General features: G+C 39.2%; 4 protein-coding genes across 4 annotated transcripts; 2 read left to right on the top strand and 2 right to left on the bottom strand.

The window, feature by feature from the left end:
- The first annotated feature begins 2,399 nt into the window (after window positions 1–2,399).
- On the top strand, window positions 2,400–3,368 carry LOC104415344 (germin-like protein subfamily 1 member 7). Its single transcript, XM_010026621.3, has 2 exons — window positions 2,400–2,579; window positions 2,667–3,368. Exons 1-2 carry the CDS (start codon window positions 2,462–2,464, stop codon window positions 3,218–3,220), a joined length of 672 nt encoding a protein of 223 aa, XP_010024923.1. The 5' UTR covers window positions 2,400–2,461; the 3' UTR covers window positions 3,221–3,368.
- A 5,045-nt stretch (window positions 3,369–8,413) lies between these two features.
- Window positions 8,414–9,024, bottom strand: LOC120286891 (two-component response regulator 24-like). Its single transcript, XM_039299484.1, has 2 exons — window positions 8,764–9,024; window positions 8,414–8,650 (listed from the first exon to the last, which is right to left on the bottom strand). Exons 1-2 carry the CDS (start codon window positions 9,019–9,021, stop codon window positions 8,474–8,476), a joined length of 435 nt encoding a protein of 144 aa, XP_039155418.1. The 5' UTR covers window positions 9,022–9,024; the 3' UTR covers window positions 8,414–8,473.
- Window positions 9,025–10,578: 1,554 nt separating this feature from the next.
- LOC104415343 (GDSL esterase/lipase At5g33370) lies at window positions 10,579–13,492 on the bottom strand. The gene is made up of 5 exons (XM_010026620.3): window positions 13,231–13,492; window positions 13,009–13,136; window positions 12,254–12,496; window positions 11,497–11,749; window positions 10,579–11,094 (listed from the first exon to the last, which is right to left on the bottom strand). Exons 1-5 carry the CDS (start codon window positions 13,490–13,492, stop codon window positions 10,859–10,861), a joined length of 1,122 nt encoding a protein of 373 aa, XP_010024922.2. The 3' UTR covers window positions 10,579–10,858.
- A 9,390-nt stretch (window positions 13,493–22,882) lies between these two features.
- LOC104415342 (germin-like protein subfamily 1 member 13) lies at window positions 22,883–24,007 on the top strand. Its single transcript, XM_010026619.3, has 2 exons — window positions 22,883–23,081; window positions 23,263–24,007. Exons 1-2 carry the CDS (start codon window positions 22,964–22,966, stop codon window positions 23,814–23,816), a joined length of 672 nt encoding a protein of 223 aa, XP_010024921.1. The 5' UTR covers window positions 22,883–22,963; the 3' UTR covers window positions 23,817–24,007.
- Window positions 24,008–25,051: the final 1,044 nt, after the last annotated feature.

Below are 25,051 nucleotides of genomic sequence, written 5' to 3'. Positions count from 1 at the left end.
AAAAAGATTGTTGGCTATAAATGGGTATTTCCAGTCAAATGTAAACCTGATGAGAGTGTTGAGTGGTATAAAACAAGACTAGTGGCGAAAGGGTTCACTCAGACTTATGGAATTGACTATTAGGAGACTTTTTCCCCAATTGCCAAGATAAATTATGTTTGGATTTTACTATCTTTGGCTGCTGCATTTGATTGGCCCTTACACTGGTTAGACGTGAGAAATGCATTCTTGGATGGTAACTTGGAGGAGGAAGTGTTTATGAGTTTGCCACTAGGTTTTGCAGAAAATGAAGGCAAAGTCTGCAGATTAAAAAAGTCACTGTACAGACTTAAACAATCTCCAAGAGCGTGGTTTGAATGGTTTAGGAAGGTGGTTAAAAGGTTTAGCTATCACCAAAGTCAAGGGATCCCACTCTATTCTATAAACACTCAAAGGAAGGTAAGCGTGCAATTCTAATCATCTATGTTGATGATATAATACTGACTGGTGATGACAAAGTTGAGTTGGAAAGCTTGCGAGAGAAGCTGGTTGAGGAGTTTTTTTTTTTTTTTTTTTTTTTTTTTTTTTTTTGTTTTGCAATAAGGCTGAGGGGTTTAAGGTTAAGGATTTGGGTATCTTGAAATATTTTCTTGGGATAGAATTTGCGAGATCTAAGAAGGCATATTTGTAAACCAACGCAAATATGTTCTTGATCTACTCAAAGAGATAGGTCTATTAGGATGTAAAGCAGCAGAGATACCCATGGAACCAAATATGAAACTTGAACTTGCCAACGCTAAAGAAGTGATAGACCAAGAAAGGTATCAAAGGCTTGTCGATCGACTTATTTACCTATCTCACACTCGACTTGACATATCGTTTGCCATAAGTATGATGAGCCAGTTCATGCACTCATTAGGGTCGAGGCATTTTGAAGCAGTATATAGAATTTGACACTATGAAGTCTTGGTAAGGGTCTAATGTTTGAGAAACATGGACATTTGGAAATTGAGGTGTTCACCGATGGAAATTGGGCTGGAAGCAATATAAATAAGAGATCTACTTCAGGCTCCTGCACGTTTGTTGGTAGTAATTTAGTCACTTGAAAGAGTAAAAAGCAGAGTGTGGTGTCAAGAAGCAGTGTTGAAGCTGAATCTTGGTCACTAGCACATGGTGTATGCGAAATTATGTGGATTAAAGGTATCTTGAATGAACTACAGATCCCGAGTTCCATACCAATGAAAGTGTATTGTGACAATAAGGCACCAATCGCAATTGCTCATAATCATGTGTTACATGAATGGACAAAGCATGTGGAAGTTGATAAACACTTCATCGGAGAAAAACTTGATAGCGGACTGATTTGTATGCCGTATATTTCAAGTGATGAACAGGCTACTGACATTTTGATCAAGGGACTGCATAAAAGGCAATTTGTTCGTCTAGTGAGCAAGCTGTTTATGAAAGATATCTTCAAGCCAACTTGAGGGGGAGTGTTGGAATATATTGGAAAATCTTCTATAATCTCTCCTTGATTATATGGAATATTACGTGATATTATGTGATTTGATTTGATTTTGTTAGCTGTAAATTAGCTATTGATAGAGATTAGAGGCTAATTAAGATCTTTACCTAAATAGGTTTCTTACCTAATTTAGATCATCTATTCCTATATATATACACCTTGTAATCACTCTATGTAATATAATAATATAGATTCTTTTCTACAAAATTACTTTCTCCTTATCCAAACGCCAGTGGACCATGGCATATTCGAAGCTTCCTCAATTGAAAACTAGTAAGGAAATTTCTTAATTAAACCAAAGCATAACGATGTTGAACAGGATCAAATGAATATCAAATGGCATGTTTGACCCAAAGTCAAGAGTTTTAAAAGAAATTAAGCCCTCCTGTTTTGCCCTTTTGGGTTTCCCCCTGGACCAAATCGCCGAGCAAGAATATTTGGAAATCCCTCACGCAACTGCCTCCGTGGTCGGTGGAGAGAAAGATGCCTATGGAAAGTGTTCTTTTGCGATCTAGACCAATCAATCTTTTTCAGATATAAGGCCTCGCACAGGAAATGCTCTTTACTAGGTAGCCTTCTTTGAGATATGCTAAAGAGTTGTAAAAGAAATGAAGAACAGGTACAAGGATGGAAACTTCATCAAAAACCATTTCCATATCAGGTGATGTGAATTCTTTAAGCAGGAGGAGACAAAGTCAAACAGATCACCGAGTCGTCGTAGTTGTTATAGAGTAATTCATCCTCGGACTTGTGAAGGGGAAAACAGATAACACCTCTGAAGATTTGATCATCTGCAGGGAAACTTGCTGAATAAACTATAGACTGGGTCAAATATTTCTATCTATAAAGAGAGATCGCGTTGCCATGCAACTCCTCACTCCTCCCTCAAGCAATACTAGCCTGTGCAAGGATAAGAATTTGAGGAGATCAAGGCCCTAACCCCTGTCCACAACCACAATGAAGTTTCTTCCTATCAGCTTTCTCGTCTTGGCTTTGGCGACTGCCACTGCTTTTGCTTATGACCCGAGTCCTCTTCAGGACATATGCGTGGCCACTAATGATCTGAGCTCTGGAGGTTGGTCCTCCATTCTTCCATCACCCGTGTCTTTGGCTTCTGCCTTATGATGTCCAAACTTTAACTTGAATTCTTTTTCTTATGCAGTATTCGTGAATGGAAAGTTCTGCAAGGACCCGAACCAAGCCTCGGCTGATGATTTCCTCTTCACGGGGTTCAGGAATCCTGGAAACACATCGAACCCGCTCGGATCAAAAGTCACAACAGCTTTTGTTGACCAATTTCCAGGGCTCAACACTCTGGGAATATCCATGGCTCGCCTCGACTTTGCTCCCGGCGGCCTAAATCCTCCCCACACTCACCCTCGTGGCACCGAGGTTCTAGTTGTGGTGGAGGGTACGCTACTGGTTGGCTTCGTCACATCTGACCAATTAAACAACACTCTCTTCACCAAAGTCCTGTACAAGGGAGACGTGTTTGTGTTCCCTATCGGTCTCATTCACTTCCAGTTGAATATCGGAAACACGTACGCGTTGGCCTTTGCCGGTCTTAGCAGCCAGAACCCCGGACTCATTACCATTGCTAATGCCGTCTTTGGAGCAAAGCCACCCATTTCTGCTGATGTTCTCACCAAGGCCTTCCAAGTGGACAAGAAGGTTGTTGACTATCTGCAGGCACAATTTTGGTATGACAACAACTAAAAGAATCTATGACCAACATAAGTTTCCTGGAATAATTGAATTACAAAATTTACCTTGTTACCATAGGTGGTTGCTATACACACACAATTAATCTATGTATCTCATGTATGACTGATTCAAACAAAACATTGTTACCTCTCTCTCTCTCTCTTCATGCATAATGACGATGAACGGATTTCGTGCCTCAACCAAAGGGCTACAAATGTGAAACGAAAAGCACACCCTATCCAGAAGTGGAGAATAATATTAAACTATGATAAACTCGGAGGTCGGAAGCATGTTATCTAAGTTTAAATAATGCTTATCACATCAAGGAAAGGCGTACTCTGAAAAGGCTACCATCATAAGAATGTACTACCCTAGTAAATAGTCTGATTGGGTTAAGAGAGTGCTTGAAGAAAACATTAGTGTAATCATTTACAGACGCTGCCCTCAGGAGGCCAAAGAGAGAAAAAAAAGAAAAAGAAAAAAGAGTGTAATCATTTATAGACACCGTCCTCAGGAGGCCAAAGAGAAAAAAAAAGAAAAGAAAAAGAAACAGCTTTAATTTACATCATTATCCTGGAAGAGGAAGTTACCGTACAGTATTTCATGAGTTCAAGTTTTTGATAAATTACAGCAGATGACATTTCTCATTTTATCTCCGACGTACTAAATTCTGCAGATAACTTATCTTTTTTGTTAGTATAGCCGAAAGAAAAAAATCTTTCCTGCAATCTTTTTCCATCTAAAGTCGAAACATCGGTTTGAAACCTTGTAATTCAGCTGGAAATTATTTTCCAAGAATGTCATCACACACCATACATATAAGTGTGTATGCATGTCTGTAAGACAAAGTCAAAACCTCGAATAAGATACGTATGGCATAGATCTATTTCTAGAAGCAATCAATATTATATACCATGAATGGATATATCAGGTAAATGCAGAGACACGAATGCGTTATTTGCTACGCTCTTATTTTGACAATTTCCAAGAAGAACTAGGAAGCTAAGTTGCGACGCAACATTAGCTTGGAATAATTTAAGACTTTATGGCTATTGTATCGAACAAATTCAGACATATCAGGGTTCAGAGGAAAATTTGGGGATGACATACCAAGAAGATCCAGCAGACAAAACAGAACATGTCCGTCTAACCGACTATGTGATTTCAACTAAAATAATCCACACTCTAAGCCAGAACCCAAAGGAGTACTCAAGAATTGACAGAGTGAAAATGAATGTCTCCTTACAGTGACTTTATTATTGCGTTTGGTGGGGGGAGTTTAGTTCGGTTCTCGTGATAACTCAATGCCATAAGTCTCAACTATGCCCTCCATCGATGTTATTTTTCGTCGCTCCGGTCAAATGGAAGCTCAGAGAAGGGAAATTGACAGATTACATCACATCACATCTCAAGAACCTTAATTTAGATGGTTGGTTCCGCAAGGAAAAACAATGAACAATAACAAAACAGATTGCAGGCCTCTACTGTGAAACTTTTATTGGTCCAGGTGGAGAATCGAGAGCGGGAGTCATTTGAAAAATGCAGTACGCAAACTAATTACTCCGCAGAGAAGGATTAAAAACAGAAGATCCAATGACGGATGCAGTGTTTTTAAGAAGGTTGACACCAGACTTTTGATGAGGTGACCATAGTCTTACGGTAGAAAGTCACCATCGTGCAACCACTTTTTAATAGCTCAGCCCCTTCTTCTGCAATTTCCTATAAGTGAGTCCTCGTTAGCAGAAGTCTAGAAATAACCTCCTTTTATTCGATATCTTTCTTTTTCAATCATTGTCCATGTACATGTTCTGTTTGGATCTTATGAGCAGAACCAAGATTGGTTGGCATCTGATTGTGCTGCACTTTTACATCCGTGCAATGCCTAAAAGAATCAAAAGCATAATTACATGATTGAATCATAAATGCAATACATACACCAGGCAAGGCCATGGAGTTCCTGCACATATTTCCCTTTAAAAAAGCTTCATGTGATCCAATTTACTTCAATAAGCAGACTGCCTGAAGTGTTGTATGCAGGAAAGGTTAACAAAAACTTTAGGCAGGATTGCCTCTGGTGCTGTGACTTACTTTAAATGGAGGTAGGTGATGCGCAATGCAATAACTGAAACTATTAATCTTCAAATTACTTTCTCCTGATCCAAACGCCAATGGACCATGGCGTATTTGAAGCTTCCTCAATTGAAAACTAGTAAGGTAATTTCTTGATTAAACCAAAGCATAACGATGTGCTGCCTGATTTCTTGATCTATTCCCAGCATAGTCCTCTCTCTAGTACATTAGTTAATACATGCTTGCCAAGGTAATCCTTGCTTGAAGAACTTTTCAAATTTCAACAACAACATAGAAAACCAAAGTAAAAATCGTGTCGATTCTCAAGCAGGCTCCTCCGACGCCATCTACAAATCCATGCCACAAAATATGAGACTATCTAGAATATGCAACAGAATATGAGATAACTTTCTTATCAAGGCCTAGCTGTGTGAAACAACCTTAAGAAATGCTTTAGTCCGGATGAGAAATGTTTTAGCCTGACATATAAAAAGTGCTTTGCAAGCAAGCATATGCCCAGAATGTTCTTTGTATTTTCCTCCAAATAACAGAGTTGGTCAAATTTTATAATATAACAAAGACAACATCGTCAGCCACAGAATCCTCCATGAATATAAAAGAAAAAGTTTCTAAGAGATGGAGATTGACCCTTTCAACAACAGTCCTTACTCAAACAAGTTGAGCTTCAAAACAAACATGGTCAGATACTATCACTTGATATTGTTTTTCAAGACTTGGCCTCCATAGATTCATTCCCAGGTCATCGCACCGCTTCATGAAGGTTGGTGTTCATTTCTTAATTGGAGGAACATGAAATTAATGGACACGTGCTTGAATTTGTTGTGGAACGATTCGTCCATTGTGTTTACAACTAAACATGCATAACATTTGAAGATTTACAAATTTTATGCTGCCTATCACGCAGAGGCACTGTACTGGGTCAGCCAATCTTCATCCATGAATAGAGCAGTTGTTTACATGCCTCATCAAGTAGATTACCTTGAGAGAGCTTAATTAGACTTATTAACATATTCTGCTGGACTTACCTTTGACCAAACACTCAAGCCAACAAGTTTAGGATCAACTAAATATATAACTGCTCTTCATCATGACATTTATTGGACGTGGAACCATTTCACTAGTACTCTTGAATGTCCACCTCAAAATTACAATCTAATTCTTTATGTATTGTAAGGTTGAGCGAGCTGATCATTAACTGTCTTTTTATTTAGTGTAGTCTTTAAGTTAAACAATAATTCATCTCAGTGGGCGACAGAGATTCGCTATAACCAAATTGGAGTACCCTCCCATATTTTACATGGAGCAGGTGTTCAGTGGAGAATAGACAGCGCTTCAGCCACAGAACTTTCCATACTTCATAAGCAGAGAAGGACAATTATCTCATAAAATTTTAGTATCGACAACGGTTTGGATGTGAAGCTCACAGCAGAGGTACGAGTTAAAAAGTCGCCATCATCTAGACAGACATCTACAACTCTCCCATTTCTACATGTTATATTAAGAAGTATTGCTGACTCCAGTCCATAGCAGAGCTGACCGCAGTAGTGGTGTCTGTTTATTTGCAATTTCTTCATCAGAATCATCCTGATCTGTGTAAAAGATTTCGTTGTTCATCCTCTGTTGAGTCCTGATCTATACTTTATCAAGAACTTTAAAGTTAAAAGCAGTAAAATGAAATTTGGTGATCTGGGGAGGATTAACGTTCTTTGTTTTTTCTTAACAGAAAACTCATGACCTTCCTGAAGCATCAAATTCCCAGAGAATTCAGCAAGTTGCAAGATTCACCAGTACAAGAAAGTAAATAAATTGTATTGTCCATCCTCAAGTAATTTGTCTTGTAAGCTCTAGATGAATAAGGTACTGTGCTTGACACTAAAACCTTCTGTTCATTAGGTCGCAAAGCAGTGGCAGCTTGCGATGACAGTATCTTACGCAGGAATACTTTATCAATTTTTGTGCAAGGAAAAAGAGAAATGCAACCAAGTAAGTGTTAAAAACTTTGGTATTTGGTACCAAACAGGGAATATTGAGAACGAGCTTATTTTCAGGATGAATACAGATATGGATATAGTTTTCCTTTTGCAACCTAGATAACCAATTCAATCTTTCCAAGATGTCAGATTGTCAAAGAAGAAATGGTCTATACTTGATGTTGCTGCTTCGAGATGGTGCTAGAGAGTTTTGCTTTTGTACAAGAAAAGTGGAGAAGAAACAGTACAAGGATGTAGAAGTTATTGAAGACCACTTCCATATCAGATGATGTGCCTTGTTCAGCTGTAGGTGAGGAAATCCTACAAATCACCAAGTCATCATAGTTGTTATGGAGCAATTCATCCCTGGAGTTGAGAAGGGGAAAACAGATTCAACTTCTGAAGACTTGGTAATCTGTGGGGCAACTTGCTGAATATACTATATCTTGATATATTGCACCCTTAATCCTCAAGCAAGCTGCGTCTTATAATCTCTGGATGCTGCTGGAATATCATCATATGCTCATAAACAAAGTGGAATTAAAACATTCTTCTCATTAGGCTGCTGAAAATTGGCAGCTTGGAAGAACAGTATCTTATTCCCTACCTTCCAGGAACCACGCTTGGGAAAAAGAAAAACTTACATGAGTATTATACAACAAACAAGGAACTTACTGCACTGAATGATCAAAACATCGGCGATGAGCTTATCATATATAAGTGCTAAACTCATCAACTTTGTGCAACAAAAGAGTGCATTTCTACCAAATGTTAAAAAGTTGGGTGCATTATGTTTTTTCACTATGAACTTTTTCTGTTGTACACGAGAATGGTCCCCAAAATCTGTGGGAGTTTGCTATCAGAAAATTAAAAGTAAGTATATGACTGATTGATGAAAAACTGAAAATTAAATATAAACTACAAGATTATAGGAAAAAAATGTGGACAACAGACAGTAAATCCTCGCAATAACACCTAACAATGTCCATCACACAAGAGGGGAGCATAAACACCCACGATTTTCATTACTCCCTTGATTAATAAGCAGTAATATAATCAGCAAATGATTGCATGGTTACAGAACTCGTGTACCATGCTCTGTCATAGATCTATATAATCGAAATAACTAGATGAACCCTACAACTCTATATTTCGCATGATCACTCATTATTCCTCCTTTGGGTATAAGCTGATGCTCCCATCTCTAGTTGTTCTTCTCCAGGGTGTCAACAAGAGACTTGATCTTCTCATCAGTCAATGGCTTCTCAAGGCATTCATCCAGACCTGCCGCCATGAAAGCTGCCCTGTCCGCTTCAGCATTCTGTGAAGTCAGTCCCACAATCATGCTCTTTACCCCCTTCGCTCGCAGCTCCTTCATCACCTTCACATGCAAATACAAGGAAGAAATAGTACATTTGATGTGAAATTGATATTGTTCATATATATGTATATGCGTCAAATAAAAGATAGAAGGAAGAATTAATTAGTTTTTACTTCAAGGCCATCCATGATGGGCGAATCAATGTCCATGAGAATAATATCAAAAGATGAACCAGAAAGGTGAAGATCCAAGTCTTCCTTGTCTGTGGCCATTTCAGTCTGGACTTCTTCCTTTACTTCGAGCTTGCCAAAAAGCGTCTCATGGACTCTGCACTCGAGCACATCATCACCCACAATCAACACTCTCATCAATCCAGAATTATCACCTTCCTCGTCATGTCCATTATCGATCCCAGTGCTGGGGCTCGCCATTGACTCGTGTCGCTGGAGCACCTACTAATAAAAAAAATGGAGAGAAAATATAAGACAGGGATGATGAACATGCATGAAGACTTTCATGATGTAACAGATGAAGCTCTCTAATGCAATGCTTTTACCTTTGCAAAAGAGGAGATACCAAAGATGAAATCAAAATGGAGAGAAAGCTTTAATTGATGCCATTTCAACATTGCAACCAGGTGTATATATAGTGAAAAGATGAGATACTAAAGTTGGACTTATTACATGATCCAACGGGTGGATTGCCGATGCTATTAATGGCATGATCAAGAAGAACACACAACGTAGATGAATAACTCCAGAATCAAATATATGACCTATCATGCCAAACAAGTTGTACTGGTAGTTGGCCCTCTGTTTTTTGGCTTGTGAGCTGTTTACACTCTCATTTACCCCCTGCTGATCTTCCAATCTCTACTTTATGGCATTTATTCGTAACCTTCCTTGGTCGAACAGTCCTGAATCCTGATTAACGTGGAATTCCGGTGGCAATCACAAGGAAGTTTCCACGATTATGACTGCAGGTGGCCATTTCGGTGATGGAATAATACTGAGGAGAACATAAACTCAGATTAAAATGTTTTTGATTCCATGTTAGAATGGCACAATTCACCTTAACAACGAAGATAAAAATGAAAGAGATTCCTTGCTTTAGGTTTTCACTAAGCAATGCAACGTGGGAATCTTTGTTGATCCTTGCAGTCCATCGATGGTAGGAATATCTACGACTGACTTGGACTTCCTTTGCTGCCCCATGGTAACGCTATCATCACCACCCCAATGGCATTGCGAGGTTTGATATTCCCATGTTAGGATCTAATTGCCAATGCCTACCTTAATGTATGAGACCTCAAAGGGGTTACATTGCCATAGGCTTGATCGATGGGCTGGGGCTAGTCCTTTTGAGTAAATAGCCAAGGCATAGCATTGGAACAGAAAAACCATAGCGCCAATTCGCCCATGAAAAAAAACAAATCATTAAATTTTCGTTTTATGAAAAAAATTGAAAGGGCCTAGGTAGGCGGGGAAGGGAACGATCGACGTAGGCCCATTCATATTACAGAAGAAAATCAAAGAAGGATTGACTCTCCCGATCGGCCGAATGTCATCGTTCAAGCCCGCCCATTAGATGCCCATGCTTAGTGGGCGATTCAGCTTCGGCCCATGATCATGTGTGCTTCATTTGTTTTCTTCTACTGTGTTGCCCATTAGGGCCCGTTTTCTTTTTAAGCTTGTCATTATATGTCAATGGCCTCTAAAGGTGATGAAGAAGAAGCTACTGTGCTTGGAATGAGTCCTGTTCACTAGAATCCTAATTGATTAGAGCATCCTCTTTTAATTTTTGTTAGCTATGTGTAAGAAGAATTGGCAGCCTAAAGTTCATGAGTCGTTTAGCTCAAGCTAATTTAAATTTCTTCCTTGGTAATTGATGCAAGATTTGACTGAAATCGAACCTCCGAATTTATTCTCGAGTCAACATGATTCATTCATTCCACAGTAAAACCAGTCCATCAACTTTGTCCCGTGATTTATTTGATCTATATCGATGACAGGTTTGACGAGTAAATACAACAAGCTAACTTGAGAAAAAAAAAGGATTAAAACTCGAATTTCCCCTTTTTGAGGACATATAACCAAAATAGTTTATACATAGATATTAAGAACACTTCATCGGGACCCATTCATCAATCCTGGGAATTGCGCGAGTCCTCCTTGATAACTTCAGACGGACCACAAGACAATGCTTTGCAAGAAAACGACTAAAACAAAAACAGAAGCCTCTCAGGCAGCTTTGAATTGATTAATTTCTTCAGACCAGGTGAGAATCAAGGGCCAGGATGGTGCTGAGGTTCATTGGGTACATGTATTCGGCGGACCCCTTCATGATGGATTGGACGATCAATTTGTTCGCCTTCTGTGAAGGGTGAAATGGATCCCAAAATGCATATTGGTCTCGATTAGTGCACAAGTCCGATGCAGTGGTGCATAGCCCGATCCCATTGTAAGGCCCTTGACCACAGCATGCCACTTTTGATGTCACAAATCCTGCACCAATGTAATATCATCGAATCATTACATTTGTGTAAATTATGATACGTTGTTGGTAAACATAGCATGACCATATTAGAATTCTTTTAAAATTTTGGCTTTGAATCTGCACATTGGTGGCATGAGAAACTTTAATTTGCATTGCAACAATTCACGAGATAAGTTCAATAATGCCTTTTCCTCCCTATCAAAAGTCTTTTTCTCCTTAAGGGTTAAACAACTTCAATAGACTTAGACAAACTACTGACTCCAAGAACATGTGCAAGATACTCGTCGTGATCTCTAATTGCCACTGATTTAGGTAAGCTGTTGTGATCAATGCCAAAACATATGACGTATTGAGATGGAGGATATGTATGTATGTGGCATATTAGTTTGCATACGTATGATTAAGATTACCATAGGCCTGAGGGTCGCTGATGAAGTCACCATGCATGAGGTCGGTGTTGGCGGCTATGAACACGGGAGAGCCGTACTCCTGGTTGAGCCCTTGGAGCATTTGGGTAAGCTGAGGGTTGAAGAGCGAAGCAGCCTGCTGAAGCTCTGGCGCACACTGCCCGTTCCTGCCCCGCAATGCCAGCTCCGCCGGGACACACCCCAGCGGCCCTGTCCCTGTCACTAGCACCCTCCTCGCCCCGAGCTCATACAGCCTCTGCAATACCATCATTGCCATAAAAACATTGACATTGAATGATAAACAAAAATGTGAAGAGTTATGTCCTCTTTTATATTTTTTACGTCTGTTTTTGGTAAAAATATATTGTGTTGTACAATGTTTTCTCAGCTAGTAAGGCCCTTGCTTGGTAAAGGGTTACTGGTGATAGAGTCAAGTATCAAATTCAGTGCCTTCTTTTTATTTTTATTTTTGCACGCAGGACATATATATATTGTGTAATCAGATAATCATAGCTTTTAATATGTTTGGTTGAGCACATTGGATAGTTGATGGACATGTCCTTAAGTTCAATTGGATCCCCCAACCCCCCACCACCTCCCCGTAAAATATCTCCGGCATTGCTCCAGAAAAAGGCACGAAGAAAAAGCTACGGCTGAACTTGAAAGTTAACGACAAAAAAAGATAGACAATGCGACGTTGCATGAAAAGAGACTTATCAACAAAATCCAAAGGAAGCCAAAAGGGATCGAATTCGATTACCTCGAGGAGTTTCCGGTACTCAGAGATGAGGTACTTGGCGTACTCGGGGATCGTGAATTGGCGTGACCGGGCCGAGTAAGGCACTAGGAAGTAGTTGTTCACAAAGTCATTCCCTCCGACGGTGATGAGCACGAGCGCTTGGTTCACCAGCTGTTGAGTTCTCTCAGCTCCTACCAGAGCACTCACTCTCTTCTGGTATTCCTCAAAGTACTGCAATTGCGTATACATCCCTATAATGTTTATCTGCCAAAAAAAAATACGCACTTCATTTCTTCACAAGACATTTACATACCGATAGATCAGTAGCGGAAAGAGATATAAGTGATGACAATCACTTGCTGCGTCTGCCTAGAGGACAGTGGCTTGCAACACCTACTGCAAATGAATGATAATATCTGATATACATTACAGATTTAGTACTTGTTGGGTGTGAGAAATATTAGTTTCTATGTCATGCAAAGGTCGACATCAATGAATGCATCGTGCGTATATCTAGCTCATAATCACCCGGACGGGGCATATACACGAAATTTTCGGGTTTTATGAGACTGGGGAAAGAAAGATGCCGTTACGTTGTACGTTCCAACATGTTAAATAACGTTGATGTCAGCAAGTATACGACGTCCGTACTTTCTAAAGTATTACTCTTAATTTGTTGACTTAATCGAGTTGACGAAGAGCTCTTATGTTATATGCTGATTCATCGTTAATATATATTATCCATTCTAGAGGTAGCTAGAACAGATGATGCTTACAAATTGCGTTCCAGTGTCATTGAGAATTCCGATTCCAGCAGAAGCGAAATTAGCACCAACTAATAACTTCTGTCCTGTGAGCTCGGGACTCAGGTACGGCAATGTCGACTCTGAACCTAATTCCTGACCTGAGTAATTCATATTTTAGCTGATAAACCGGACCTCATTTGCATCATAATGAAACAGAAAATGCGCGCTGAAATGTGAAAACGAAAACCCTACTGATGAAGTCCGGAACGTTGAACCCATTGGAGAACCGGCCGGTGGGCTGGCCAGTCGGGTAATCAATGCCATAGGGGGGTGAGTCCGCACGGGCTGTGGTCACCAAGTAGTTGTTGTTGCCATTGTCGACGAGCGAGTCACCAAACACGAAGAACGCTCGAGCCGCCTCTGCAGACGGGCATAGGAAAGTTCCCATCATCACCTTGGCTAAAATGATCACGGCAAGGACGGTCGTCGGAGATGAATGCAGAAATCTAGCCATGGTCGGGGGAGAGAGAGAGAGAGAGAGCGAGACACTAACGAGTTCTGGGTTTGCAATTTAAGTGAGATGCTCACTTGGCTACGTGACTGCAATAAGAAAACAGGCTTCGTATAGTTATAAGTTCCTGTCCGACGTAGTAGAAAGGAAAAAAAGGTTGGTTCTCGGAACGAGTAGTTGCACGCGGTGCCGCCAACAGGGACCACTTCTTGCTTTTTGTCCGGAAAAAATATAGAAAAATAGGAGCGGCTGGCTAATATCACTTTCGGCATGCTTGCGTCAGTATTCTATTTCTCTAGGTTGCGCAAGCACGAAAATGAGCTGAGATGACGGATTTATTGCGTAACTTATCACCTAGGGTTGACAAGGTGACACATGTAAATGAAAAATTAACAAAGAAATCCTAAACCTATTATATTGTGCCAATTTAATCATAAATTGTATTTTTTTTGGCCAACCTTAATGGCATCACGTAAGACGGCCGATGTTCAAGTTAGTATTGGTTAGCCAAAATTGACTAAATGGACTGAAGTAACATAAATTCAAAAGATTTAAGACTCAATTGCAAAAAAAAAAAAAAAAAAAAATGATTGAATTGACACAATGCAATATGTTTATGACTTTTTCTAATAATTTTCTGCATATGCAAATGTATGTTCGATATGTGCGGGCTCACATTAGCATTATATTAAAGCCATGAAACGATTTACTAGGGATAAAAGCCTATCCATTCTCATCAATATACTTCAAATTTTGCCTTGTGCCGTGTAAATGGGTCATGCGTCGAATAGCCCTAGCAATAATCTGTGCTGTTATTTGATTTAGTGAAGTAGTTGGATCCGTTTGAAATGTCTCAAACTATATCTCAAATCTCACCTACACAAGAAATCATGCACAATCATAAGATACGACGAAAGCAACTTTTATATATTGAAAAGTCAACGTCTTGACATTGAATTTTTGGATTGGCTACGTAATTAAAGTCGAATTATTATTAAAAAAGAATGTATGTCAACATATAACTGAGAGGTTTATTTTTTTATTTTTTTAGGGGGTTAAAGAAAGAATGAGAGGTTTACAAAAGGTGCTCAATTAATTAAAGGGACGCAACTCGATAAATTTGGGGGACTAGGGTTTTTATGCAGGTTCACCTGCATTTTAGTGATTAAGAAACCGCGAACATCAACATCATCTTCCTCCTTTAAGTAGTCTCTCAAAGTTAATTTGTAGTACTAGTTGTCGTCTAACTTATTTTTAGATAATGATTTGGGTATTGTTGCACTTTTTCGACATGTTAGATATCGCTTTTAAGCCCCCACCCCCAACGAATCGAAATTCAGCTTCCATAAGCTTTAAACCGAAACTCGACCAGCGCCATTACAAACACCGTTAACCCAATAGCCGCGGCCATGCTTCTCGCTCTCGCTCAGGGTCGATCTCCATTAATGAAGGTCGCCTCCTACGGTTGAGGTGCACGATCTCACGTTTGAGGTTGCTCATCTTAGATTTGAGGTCTCGAGACTCAGACTTGCTGCCTAGATTCAGAGCTCCAGCGCCTCCACAAATGGATAGGTTAATGAATCCTCAAGTTCTTTAGGGCTTTGAAAAGAGAGATTTAATGTCAATGCATTGGAACCCAACATGGAATGGAAAGAAAATTTGAGGTGTTTGCATTGTTAATTACAAACAAGGATAAACTTTAAGCGTGGCACCAACTCCTCCTACAATTCCTTACGACACGGATTATTTTTACAGGTGGATATTGTTGCATTCATGAAGTTTCACTTATTTCATTGCCATGAACTGAAAACAGCTCATTGATCTTGGTTGAAAACACAGTCCTCGTTTCTATTACTGGATCTAAAAAGCATCACTTTACAATTTCTTAAAGCAAATTACACCCTGGCTTTCATGGTCTCCCATAGCATTAAGTGTCACCAGCTACTGTGGAAATAATTGCTAGCTAAACCGTTGACCATAGGTTAAGCAATAAATGAGTTCCCTTCTGTTTTGTGCTACGCATTCTGGATATTGTCTCAATCAGAAATCTTTTTTCTTTTTTTTTTTGTGTGGTGGATACAGTAGAAGTTCTTCCGAAAAAGTTTCAGGGTATAAATTTCGTGCTTATTATTTCTTGATATATGATTGACTTCATATCAACATAAATTAAGAAAATAAGTTCTCGCAAATTGATAACAAGGACAATTTTATAAGAGGGTTCTAGGGGCTTGGCCTCCGTGAGGAGAAGTTATTTATGAAACAAGAGATTCAAAACTCAAATGTAAAAGTTGACAAATGATGTATATTATATATGCATCATGATCGATCGGTTGTGCTACATTAGTCGTAAAACTAATACTAAAGATGTCTTTTTCATCCATTAGACCTATTCGGGGAAGATAGACAGAGGTCACACATGATCAACATCAATGAGCAGTCTCAAGGACTTGACCTGCTACTCAAGAATAATATGTAGCCCATTAACTATGTAACCTACCTATAGCTGATGCTGTATCACAAACAGTGTTTACAAAATCACACACGGTCTAACCCTGCAAAATCTTTAACGGTCAGTAACTACTCTCTCACAACTCTCATGCTGACTTGCAGCTGGCCTTGATTTCAGCTAGGTTTAATCTGTATTAACAATGAATCTGGAAAAAACAGCCCCACTTGCCTCTTTGGGAGCCATTATGATGCATGGAGTAATTGCTGTGTTTCATCATGTTTTATCATGTGGCCAGGGCTTTAGTACTTGAAGAGACATGGATCTAAAACCCTAAATCCCTCCTCTAGTAAACACTTCTAGTTGGGTATCACTCGTGGACCACCCCAAGCCAACTACCTTACCTACATAACTTTCCTTGTTTAGTGTGATTCCCTTTTTAGGATGCCTCCCTTTTTAGGATGCCTCCCTTTTTAGGGTGACTTAGCTGGAGAACCAAGCAGTTGAACAAACACCCTTTCCAATAAATGATCTCCCATTGAATTGCTGGGTATAAGATTGACCTACTTTTCAGGCTCTCATTAAATTGCCTCGGATTGGAGAAAACTTCTGGAGAGCCATGAGAACCCATCCCGTGTGACAAACTAATATATAATTGATCATGTGCCAGTCATCTAAGTTATAAGCAATGTACAACATATAAATTGAGTCAAATCCGACCGTTGAAAATGGTGGGTCTCATAGATCTAATGGTTCAAATTCGGTTTAATATATATATATATTAAATTTTTATGAAGTGACACAAAGTCATGGGAGTGCAAAATTTTCGGAGATACATCCTCCGAAAAGCTTAGCCAATAACTTCTCATTACGGTCATTTTGTTGTAGCTCGTACATGAAGCGTAGCAATAGCATACAAAGACTTAAAAAAGTTTTAACTGATGGTTGGGGTTTACCATATTTTGCCATCCAAATCTGTCAATGTCTATACCTTTTGGTTCATAGACAGGGAGAGCACATGACAATTCAGGTTGATGGAAAAAGAGATGTTCGAAGTAGACCTGCAAACAGCAAGTTCGGGTGGGTTGGAGTCTGGGTTATTGGGGCGTGGGTTAATACATCTGAGTCTTTAAATGGGTCATTTCAAATGCGTTGAGATTTGATCATTAGATATTGGACCCTATTCAAACCGAGTTAACCCTTTTTTATCCCATTTTTTCTTTAGAAAATGGACCATATTTTCAAGCTCATATTTTTTCACCTCAAATGTGACCGCAGACACCCTATCACCTTATTTACTACATTATTCCCTATGAGTCCCATTTCAGCAATGAAGGTTGATGTCAAATGTGGGGTCCACTCTCGATTTAGGCTTTATTATTGCCTTTGTTTGAATCCATTTGGGACAAGAACAGTGACTCTTTTGCAAAACAAGAAAAAATTGTATTGGGCAAAGAAACTATTATTTTTTAATTAACCCAAGCACAAGTAAGAATGAAGAGCATTTCTACTAGTTTTTATTAAATGCATTTGTTTTAGTTAAAATTTTAATATATGTCTTACTTTATAACCCGTATAAATTTTCATTTTTTTCATTGAATCTAATGGTCCAATCTTTGCTTACATTTCATGTCATCACTACATGATATTTTGATAGACATTTAAAAAAAAAATAACAACATTACGGAGTTGAGTATATAAAAAATTCTTAACATGCATTATAATCATGCAAATTCAAAAGAAAAGACTCCCTAAAACTTACATTTGAAAGAGGTGTGGAAGAAGCGGCTTTGGTTGAAAAATAGTCATTTGAGAGGGGCAATGGTAGTTGTCTTTTGGTAAAATGGAAAGGCAATCCATTAATTTGTTAATAGGAGTTTGTTTACTTATTCTTATACTTTTTGTTAGGGTCTCAACGGTTCGGTTCGGTTTTGGGTTTTGAAGAAATCCAAACCAAAATGAATCGATAGGGTACGAGCCCAACCTGAACTAAAAACCCGATTTGGTTCGGTTTTGTTTTTTGGTTTTCCTTTTTTTCCTTTGCTTATGATATCAAATTGAATTAAGGGTGAGAAAGAAGAGAGATTTTAAGTTGGGCGTTTAATTTTTGTTGAGAATTTCGGTTCAGCTCGATTAATTGAACCGAACTAGAAACCAAATTGAACTGGAAAAAAGAATAGTTATTTTTTGGTTATCTGAATCGAAAACCTAACCGGATCGAAAATGCATGATATATTGGTTCAGTTTCTGTTTTGGTTTGGTTTTGACACCCCTAATTTTTGTAGGGTAATATCGTCCGTCCAAACTGATGAGGATGTCTACAACCATATGTGGGGTAAAGATGCTCAAGCCTATTTTTAATGTGCGAGTCTTGCCATAATATATATCCTCGACAAATGAATAGATAGATCATTTATATATCTGTCGCAAACTAATTATAGTTTTGTGTAAATCATATTTTTCTTCAACATATTACCCACACCTTAGTGAACAAGAATGAACATTATACATTTTTTGATATACTAAATTTTCAACAATAGTTATAGTAATTTGAGTTAAATAGAAAAGAAATTCCTCTTATGTCAAGTCTAAGTTAGTTAAATCGGTTCAACTTGACCCAATCAATAAAAGTTATTTGAACAATACCGAAGGTACTAAAATCTAGCTAATAAATTACATTTCATATAGATGTGCCACTTTATAAGTTGTTATTTAAGTGAATGGCGCTTTAAGCATCCGCCTTAATTTTGTCACATCTCATGAACAAATTGAAGAGACACCTCTTTAATATGTCCATAATATAGAGTTTATATTAATTCACCAATTCAAATATAGGAAATGATGAGTAAATATTTTTTCAAGACATTACCCAAATCTTGACAAATAAGATAAGACATTGTGTAATTTTGATTTATTTAAAATGTCAAATACAATTTTAGGAAAAAAAAAGAAAGAATATATTAGAGATATTTATTATTTAGCATATTCCATCTAATGTTCTATATTTATTTTGATTATGAGCATTTGTTGACACTAATGGTGTGTAATAGGAACTGTCCAGACTGGATAGCTGGTCTTAGGCAAGTTCCTAGAGGCGCCGATTTGATTCCTGATTTCATAAAATTGAGATCTAGACAGATGCTCCTATTTCCATACCCAGCGCAGGGCCACATGCTTCCACACCTAAACCTCGCCCACTAGCTCGTGGTGGTCACTCTCAAGAACCTGCCCCTCCTTAACCCTCTCCTCTCCGTCCACCCCTCCGTCCAGACCCTCGTTCTCCCCTTCCCTCCCTACGCCAAACTCCTATTGGAGGTAAAAAGATTAATTAAATCTAATCGGGCGTGGAGATTGCGAGTTAAACGACAAGCGAGCGAGGCCGGGAGAGTATCTGAGCAGAGAAGACATCCTCACACCCCGACCATTGAAATTTGGAGACCTCGCTGTCTTGCGGCCGCGGCCTAAAGCAAACGCCAGCCTACCATGCATTTGACTGTCGGAAACACCCCAACATGTGATCTCCCTCGACGTATGTAATGTTCACATCGTATTCACTAGTCGCTCCATCGCTCCCCCGGTTCCTCGCATTCCTCCGCCATTGCCAAGCTTCGAAACGAGAAGACATCCTCCATCTCTCTCTCTCTCTGAAACGTTTTGATGCTAGTTCGATGGCTGAATCTATGAGTTCTTCGTTCTTTGTTTTCGGTTGCTTAGCCTTGTTCTTAGTCTTAATCCGGTGACGTATCGTTCCGTTACCTTCATGTTGCTAAAGCAACTGTGGAAATGGCTGCAAAAAACAAAGGTAAATTTGAGTCGTCAAGGCCTCCCGTGCGTGCATGCAAAAAACCGCCCCTTCTTCTTATTCATCTGGTTCGTGACAAGAGGGACGGGAGGAAAGATTTTTAGACTTGTTTGGGCTGAAGGTGGATTGGGCTGAGGGTTGGGCCTTTTCTTTTTCTTTTTTAAGCCCAAGCATTACGTAATATCCAATCCAAAGCTAAATAAAATGTTGTATGAGAGAAGGCTTTACCAGAACGGTACCTGCGTCTTCTGCCTTGCAAACTGAAACTCAAGCTCTGATCGCGACCCTTCAACACCTATTGCAGCAAGATAACAATGAAATGCATCTTCAGATTGATTCAGATTGTCCTCTTTTGGTTGATTCCATCAACAACAAACTCGATCCGCCATGGGAGATTTGCACTTTGATAGCAGAAGCCGCCGCTCTCTTTTGCCGCTTTTCTCATCTCTGTATTAGGTTTTGCAAAAGACAGGCAAATTATGCAGCTGGCTGGGCCGCTAGGGCCCATAGCAACCCCCCCCTCCCCTTTCGGATCTTCTTGTATCAGATGCTGTAGCTGCAGGTTGTAATATTGTTTCCATCTAATAATATTTCTTTCCGTCCAAAAAAAAAAATGTTGTATTGAGAGCATTTTGTTAATGCACAGTGGATGTGAACAGCCACCTAATAACTCAATTCAGACAGCACATTCTAGAGGTTGATAAGACAGTGCCATTAAAATATGCAAACCACGAGACTAACGGTCACAATCACAACAAATCAAGATTGGATGATGCTGCCACATAGTTTTATAGGTGTAGATGGGAGAAAAGAGAGTGCATGAGTTGTTAGATATTGATCCTGAGAGGAAGATAAAGATAAATTTTTCTCTATATGGATCAGTGTTTGAGAAGGTCAGCAATAGACCTTTGACAGCAGCAACAGAGATAGGGTTCAGGAAATCAACCATCCTATGAGCACTTTCAACAGCTCTTTCCCTTTTTTCTCCGATTGACTAGTCTGCTTTGCTGGGGCCATCGGTAGATTTCTTAATCCGGCGATGCGTTGTTCTGCTACTGCTTCCACGAAAGGGCGATCAGGTTGAATTTTCTCTGTTCCAGCTGAAAATGCATGAATCTGAAGTGGGAATGATATTCACTGATAACGTCAGTGTGTTGCAGCCGTCCAGGGTTGACTCAGCAGCGGGATTGTGCGGACCATTTCCTCAGAAGAAGTATCGTATCCTTAAAAAGTTGAATAACTGATTTACGAGAAAACGCAGGAATAGATGTTCCCAATATGCCTTCATCATGAAAGGACTTGCCTAGTTGGTGATTTGCTTCCGATTTTTCAGTGTATTATGCAGGACGTTCACACCATAAAGTCACTTGCTGTGCATTTGTGTTATGATAATATTAACAAGGATAAGCAGAGCAAGCATCTTAATATCAGAGAGGTAAAAGGCCGATTCCATCCAAAAGTAGAATCTGAAAAATTGTGTGGATAATACTCCCCAAGAAGATGACTCGAGATTACTAGTAATTGAAGATTCGGTGTGTAGAAGGTAAGAAACCGGGCAACAAAGACTCACTATGGTTGAATTAAAGTCTTCTAAACTTATTTTTGTGGAGCAGACGCCCGTTGGAATATTGCATAGTGTAAAATTAATTAATTATTAGGAAAAGAACACTATAAGTGTCATAACTTTTGTACGGTGTCATAACCTTTTTTCTGATCACTTGATTGCCATATAACTTTTCGATTAATCACTTAAGTGCTATAATTTTTTAAAAACTTTCATCACAAGTGTCATGCCAAGTTGAATTTTCATCACTTGAGTAAGCGTTTTAACAAGTTATAACATTCAACGAGTGATAGATTGGAAGTTATGACATTCAAGGGTACATTTTTTCAGAAATTATGATACTCAAGTGGTAAAAAAATAAAAAATTGTGGCACTCAAAGTGAGTATTGTACAAAATTATGAGATTATTGGTATTCTTATTTTCAATTTTATTACTCAAAGATATAGGTAGTCGGATTGTCTTTTGAATTTTCTATCTCTTAAGATGGTTGGCATAAAACCTATCATGACAACTTAGATTATAAAGCTGCCTTCATCCAGCCACCTTTGACAACTCTCCCACTTCTATGAGAAAATCTGCAGAGGAGCCTCGAGGTCAGAAGCAACAGAGGGACATTTGGTAATTCCAAGGGAATTAGCTGAAGTTCTTTGTTGCTGATATCAGAAGCCTCTTTTGAATTATAATCTTCCTAAGCTTCATTTTTCAACAGAATTAGGTGACTTATTTAATATCCACCTGCTCAACACGGAAACAATCACACCCATGATTCTCAAGCAAGCACTGTCTTATTAGTTCTAGATGCCATTGGAATAAGACATTGCTTACAAGTTCTAACTTTTGTAAAACCTTTGTGCTTATTAGGCTACAGAGCAGTAGCAGCTTTGGACAACAGCATCTTATTTCTGACCTCCCCTGAACCATTTTCCAACAAAAGAGGCAAAGTTGCACATAACCATGAATTAATGGACACGGCACTAATTATACTAAATGTTCATAACATCCAGTGATGAGCTCGCATTGTTTTTCTGAAGGTACTTAATGTATCAAGTTTTGTGTGACAGAAGAGTGAATCACTGCTATGTGTATTGTAACAAAGTTCAGTTTTTGGGATGTTAAACAGATGAAATCCTCTAATTATTACTGATGGGGAATATCGGCAGCCTCAAAATTTTCATGGCGAAGATCTATGTGAAAAGAGCTTTTCCTTCTCTAGAAAAGGCCAATTCAATCCACTTCAGACACATGAAACTGTGATCAGAGAACAGTCCTTGTTTGATCATGCCGCTCCAAATTGATGCTGAAGAGCTGAAGCGGTGAAGGAGGAATAATGCAAGGTTGTAAAAGTTACGAATGAGCACTTCCATAGCTGATAATATGCATTTTTTAAGCCGGAGATGAGAAAATCAAATTGACTGCCACGCGGTTGTAGTGGTTATGGAATGGTCCATTCTTTTGAATTAAGAAGGGAAAATAAAGATAGAGACATTGAAAACTTGGTCGTCTGCAGGGAAACTGGTTGCATAAATTGTTTACCAGGTCAAGCACTGTCATCTATAAATATAGACCATGTTATCACGCAAGGCACCTCACTCCTCCCTCGAGCAATAACACTCTGAGCTAGGAAATAGAACCTGCGATCAAAGCCCTAACTCCTGCCCACGATGAAGTCCTTTCCAATTAGCCTTCTCATTTTGGCTTTGGCGACTGCAACTGCCTTTGCTTATGACCCAAGTCCTCTTCAGGACATATGCGTGGCCATCAACGACCCGAAATCTGCAGGTTGAACCTCTATTCTAGTGTTATTGAGGTTATGTTTTCTTCTGGTCAATTATGCTATAGACAGAATACGCAAAAAGGTTTGCTTTGGTAGCATGCCAACGTTGTCATCTATCATAACTAGTCTAATAGTCATCAGATATTGAATGATGCATATTAAGATGAGTTCTGTTTTCTTATGCAGTGTTTGTGAACGGGGAGTTTTGCAAGGACCCTAAGCAAGCCAATGCAGATGACTTCACCTTTATGGGGTTCAGAAAGCCTGGGAATACTGCAAACCCACTTGGATCAAAAGTCACACCTGCTACTGTCATGGAGTTTCCAGGACTCAATACTTTGGGCATATCCATGGCTCGCATTGACTTTGCTCCTGATGGTCTAAACCCTCCCCACACCCACCCCCGTGGCACTGAGGTTCTGGTCGTCGTCGAGGGCACACTCCTGGTCGGCTTCGTCACATCCAACCAATTGAACAACACTCTCTTCACCAAAGTCTTGTACAAAGGTGATGTGTTTGTCTTCCCCATTGGGCTCATTCACTTCCAGTTGAATACTGGAAAGACCCCTGCACTGGCCTTTGCTGCTTTGAGCAGCCAAAACCCAGGAGTCATCACCATAGCTAATTCAGTCTTTGGAGCGAAGCCACCAATTTCTGTTGATGTTCTCACCAAGGCCTTCCAAGTGGACGAGAAAACTGTTGAGTACCTCCAGGCACAGTTTTGGTACGACAACAACTAAATGGAACAGATGACTCAAGAAATGCCAATAGAGCATTTGAGCCATATTACTTATGAGATCATTGCTACTTTCCATAAGAGATTGCTAAGAATAAATGAATAATCTATCTCAATGTTTATGGGGTAGTTATATACCTCGTTGTATGAATCATTGAGCAATAAAGATTATTCACTGAGAATCCCTTTCACCCCCCTCTTTCTCCCTCCCTCTCTCCCTCTTTTGAGGATATTTTCTCATTCCAAAGGCGCCAGATCCCAAGCAAAGTCATTGCATACACTTGATTAAGGGGCTTGGAGGATCCATAAGAATTCCATGGCTATCGCCTTTTCCATGCTCCAGTTGTGCGGATGCATGGGAAAGGAAGTGCCAGTCCACACGTCGCTTGTCATCAGGATCGATGCTTTGTGCTGCCTAGTTGCCAACTTTTTTCTGTTAACCAGGATGTATCGTCCCTTTGCGGAAAACATGCGGTATTATCACAGTTCAACATCTGCATATCTGTGAAAATTGTCCTATTGCAATGACGTGGGAGAACTTACAATTTATGTGTTCCACTCCATGCTGAATTTCAGACCATTTTCGAAACCTTGACTAGTTTCAACCAAAAGAGATTTGGAAAACCATTCACTAAGAAACCACGCCATAGGCAAAGAATACTCCCTAAAATAACTCAAGACAAAGTAGTTGATTAAAAGCAGAATATGGAAATTTAAAAGACAAAAAGAGGTGGAAGACAAAGACTCACTCAATTGAAGTCCCTTACAATATTTTATATGGATCAGGTGTTTGGAAAAAAACAGAGAACGCTTAGGCCACAGAACTTTCCATTCTCCGCAAGTAGAGAAGGACACTTATCTAATAAACTTTCAGTATCGGAAACGGTTTGGATGTGAAGCTCACAGCAGAGATGCAAATTAAAAAGTCACCATCACCTACACATCTTCAACCACTCTCTTATTTCTCCATGTTATATTAAGAAGTGTAAACTGCCTTTTAACAGCTCTGCTCCTTCTTCTGCAATTTCCTATAAGCAAGTCCTCATTGGCAGAAGTCAAAATATAACCCTTTTTTTTTTTTTTCATGTTTTATGTTTTGTCTCTTTTTCAATCATCGTCCCCAGTACATATTCGTTTTGGATCTGATTAACAGAACCAAGATTTGTTGGCTTCTGATTGGTGCTGCACTTTTTACATCCTTGCAATGCATTAAAAACGTCTAAAAAATGGAAGTACATG

This window comes from Eucalyptus grandis, chromosome 8 (genome assembly GCF_016545825.1).
Source record: "Eucalyptus grandis isolate ANBG69807.140 chromosome 8, ASM1654582v1, whole genome shotgun sequence".
NCBI classification, from domain to species: domain Eukaryota; kingdom Viridiplantae; phylum Streptophyta; class Magnoliopsida; order Myrtales; family Myrtaceae; genus Eucalyptus; species Eucalyptus grandis.
The sequence above is the reverse complement of the archived record's forward strand: the minus strand, read 5'-3'. Positions and strand labels throughout refer to the sequence as shown.

Excerpts from the sequence above, each read along its gene's own strand:
- LOC104415343 (XM_010026620.3), bottom strand. The coding sequence starts at position 13,492 with ATGGCTAGATTTCTGCATTCATCTCCGACGACCGTCCTTGCCGTGATC. Across the intron at positions 12,497-13,008 it reads ATGACACTGGAACGCAATTT|ATAAACATTATAGGGATGTA; the intron begins GTAAGCATCATC and ends TTTTTTTGGCAG. Across the intron at positions 11,750-12,253 it reads AGTACCGGAAACTCCTCGAG|AGGCTGTATGAGCTCGGGGC; the intron begins GTAATCGAATTC and ends ATGGTATTGCAG.
- LOC104415344 (XM_010026621.3), top strand. The coding sequence starts at position 2,462 with ATGAAGTTTCTTCCTATCAGCTTTCTCGTCTTGGCTTTGGCGACTGCC. Across the intron at positions 2,580-2,666 it reads TAATGATCTGAGCTCTGGAG|TATTCGTGAATGGAAAGTTC; the intron begins GTTGGTCCTCCA and ends TTTCTTATGCAG.
- LOC120286891 (XM_039299484.1), bottom strand. The coding sequence starts at position 9,021 with ATGGCGAGCCCCAGCACTGGGATCGATAATGGACATGACGAGGAAGGT. Across the intron at positions 8,651-8,763 it reads CCATCATGGATGGCCTTGAA|GTGATGAAGGAGCTGCGAGC; the intron begins GTAAAAACTAAT and ends TTGCATGTGAAG.
- LOC104415342 (XM_010026619.3), top strand. The coding sequence starts at position 22,964 with ATGAAGTCCTTTCCAATTAGCCTTCTCATTTTGGCTTTGGCGACTGCA. Across the intron at positions 23,082-23,262 it reads CAACGACCCGAAATCTGCAG|TGTTTGTGAACGGGGAGTTT; the intron begins GTTGAACCTCTA and ends TTTCTTATGCAG.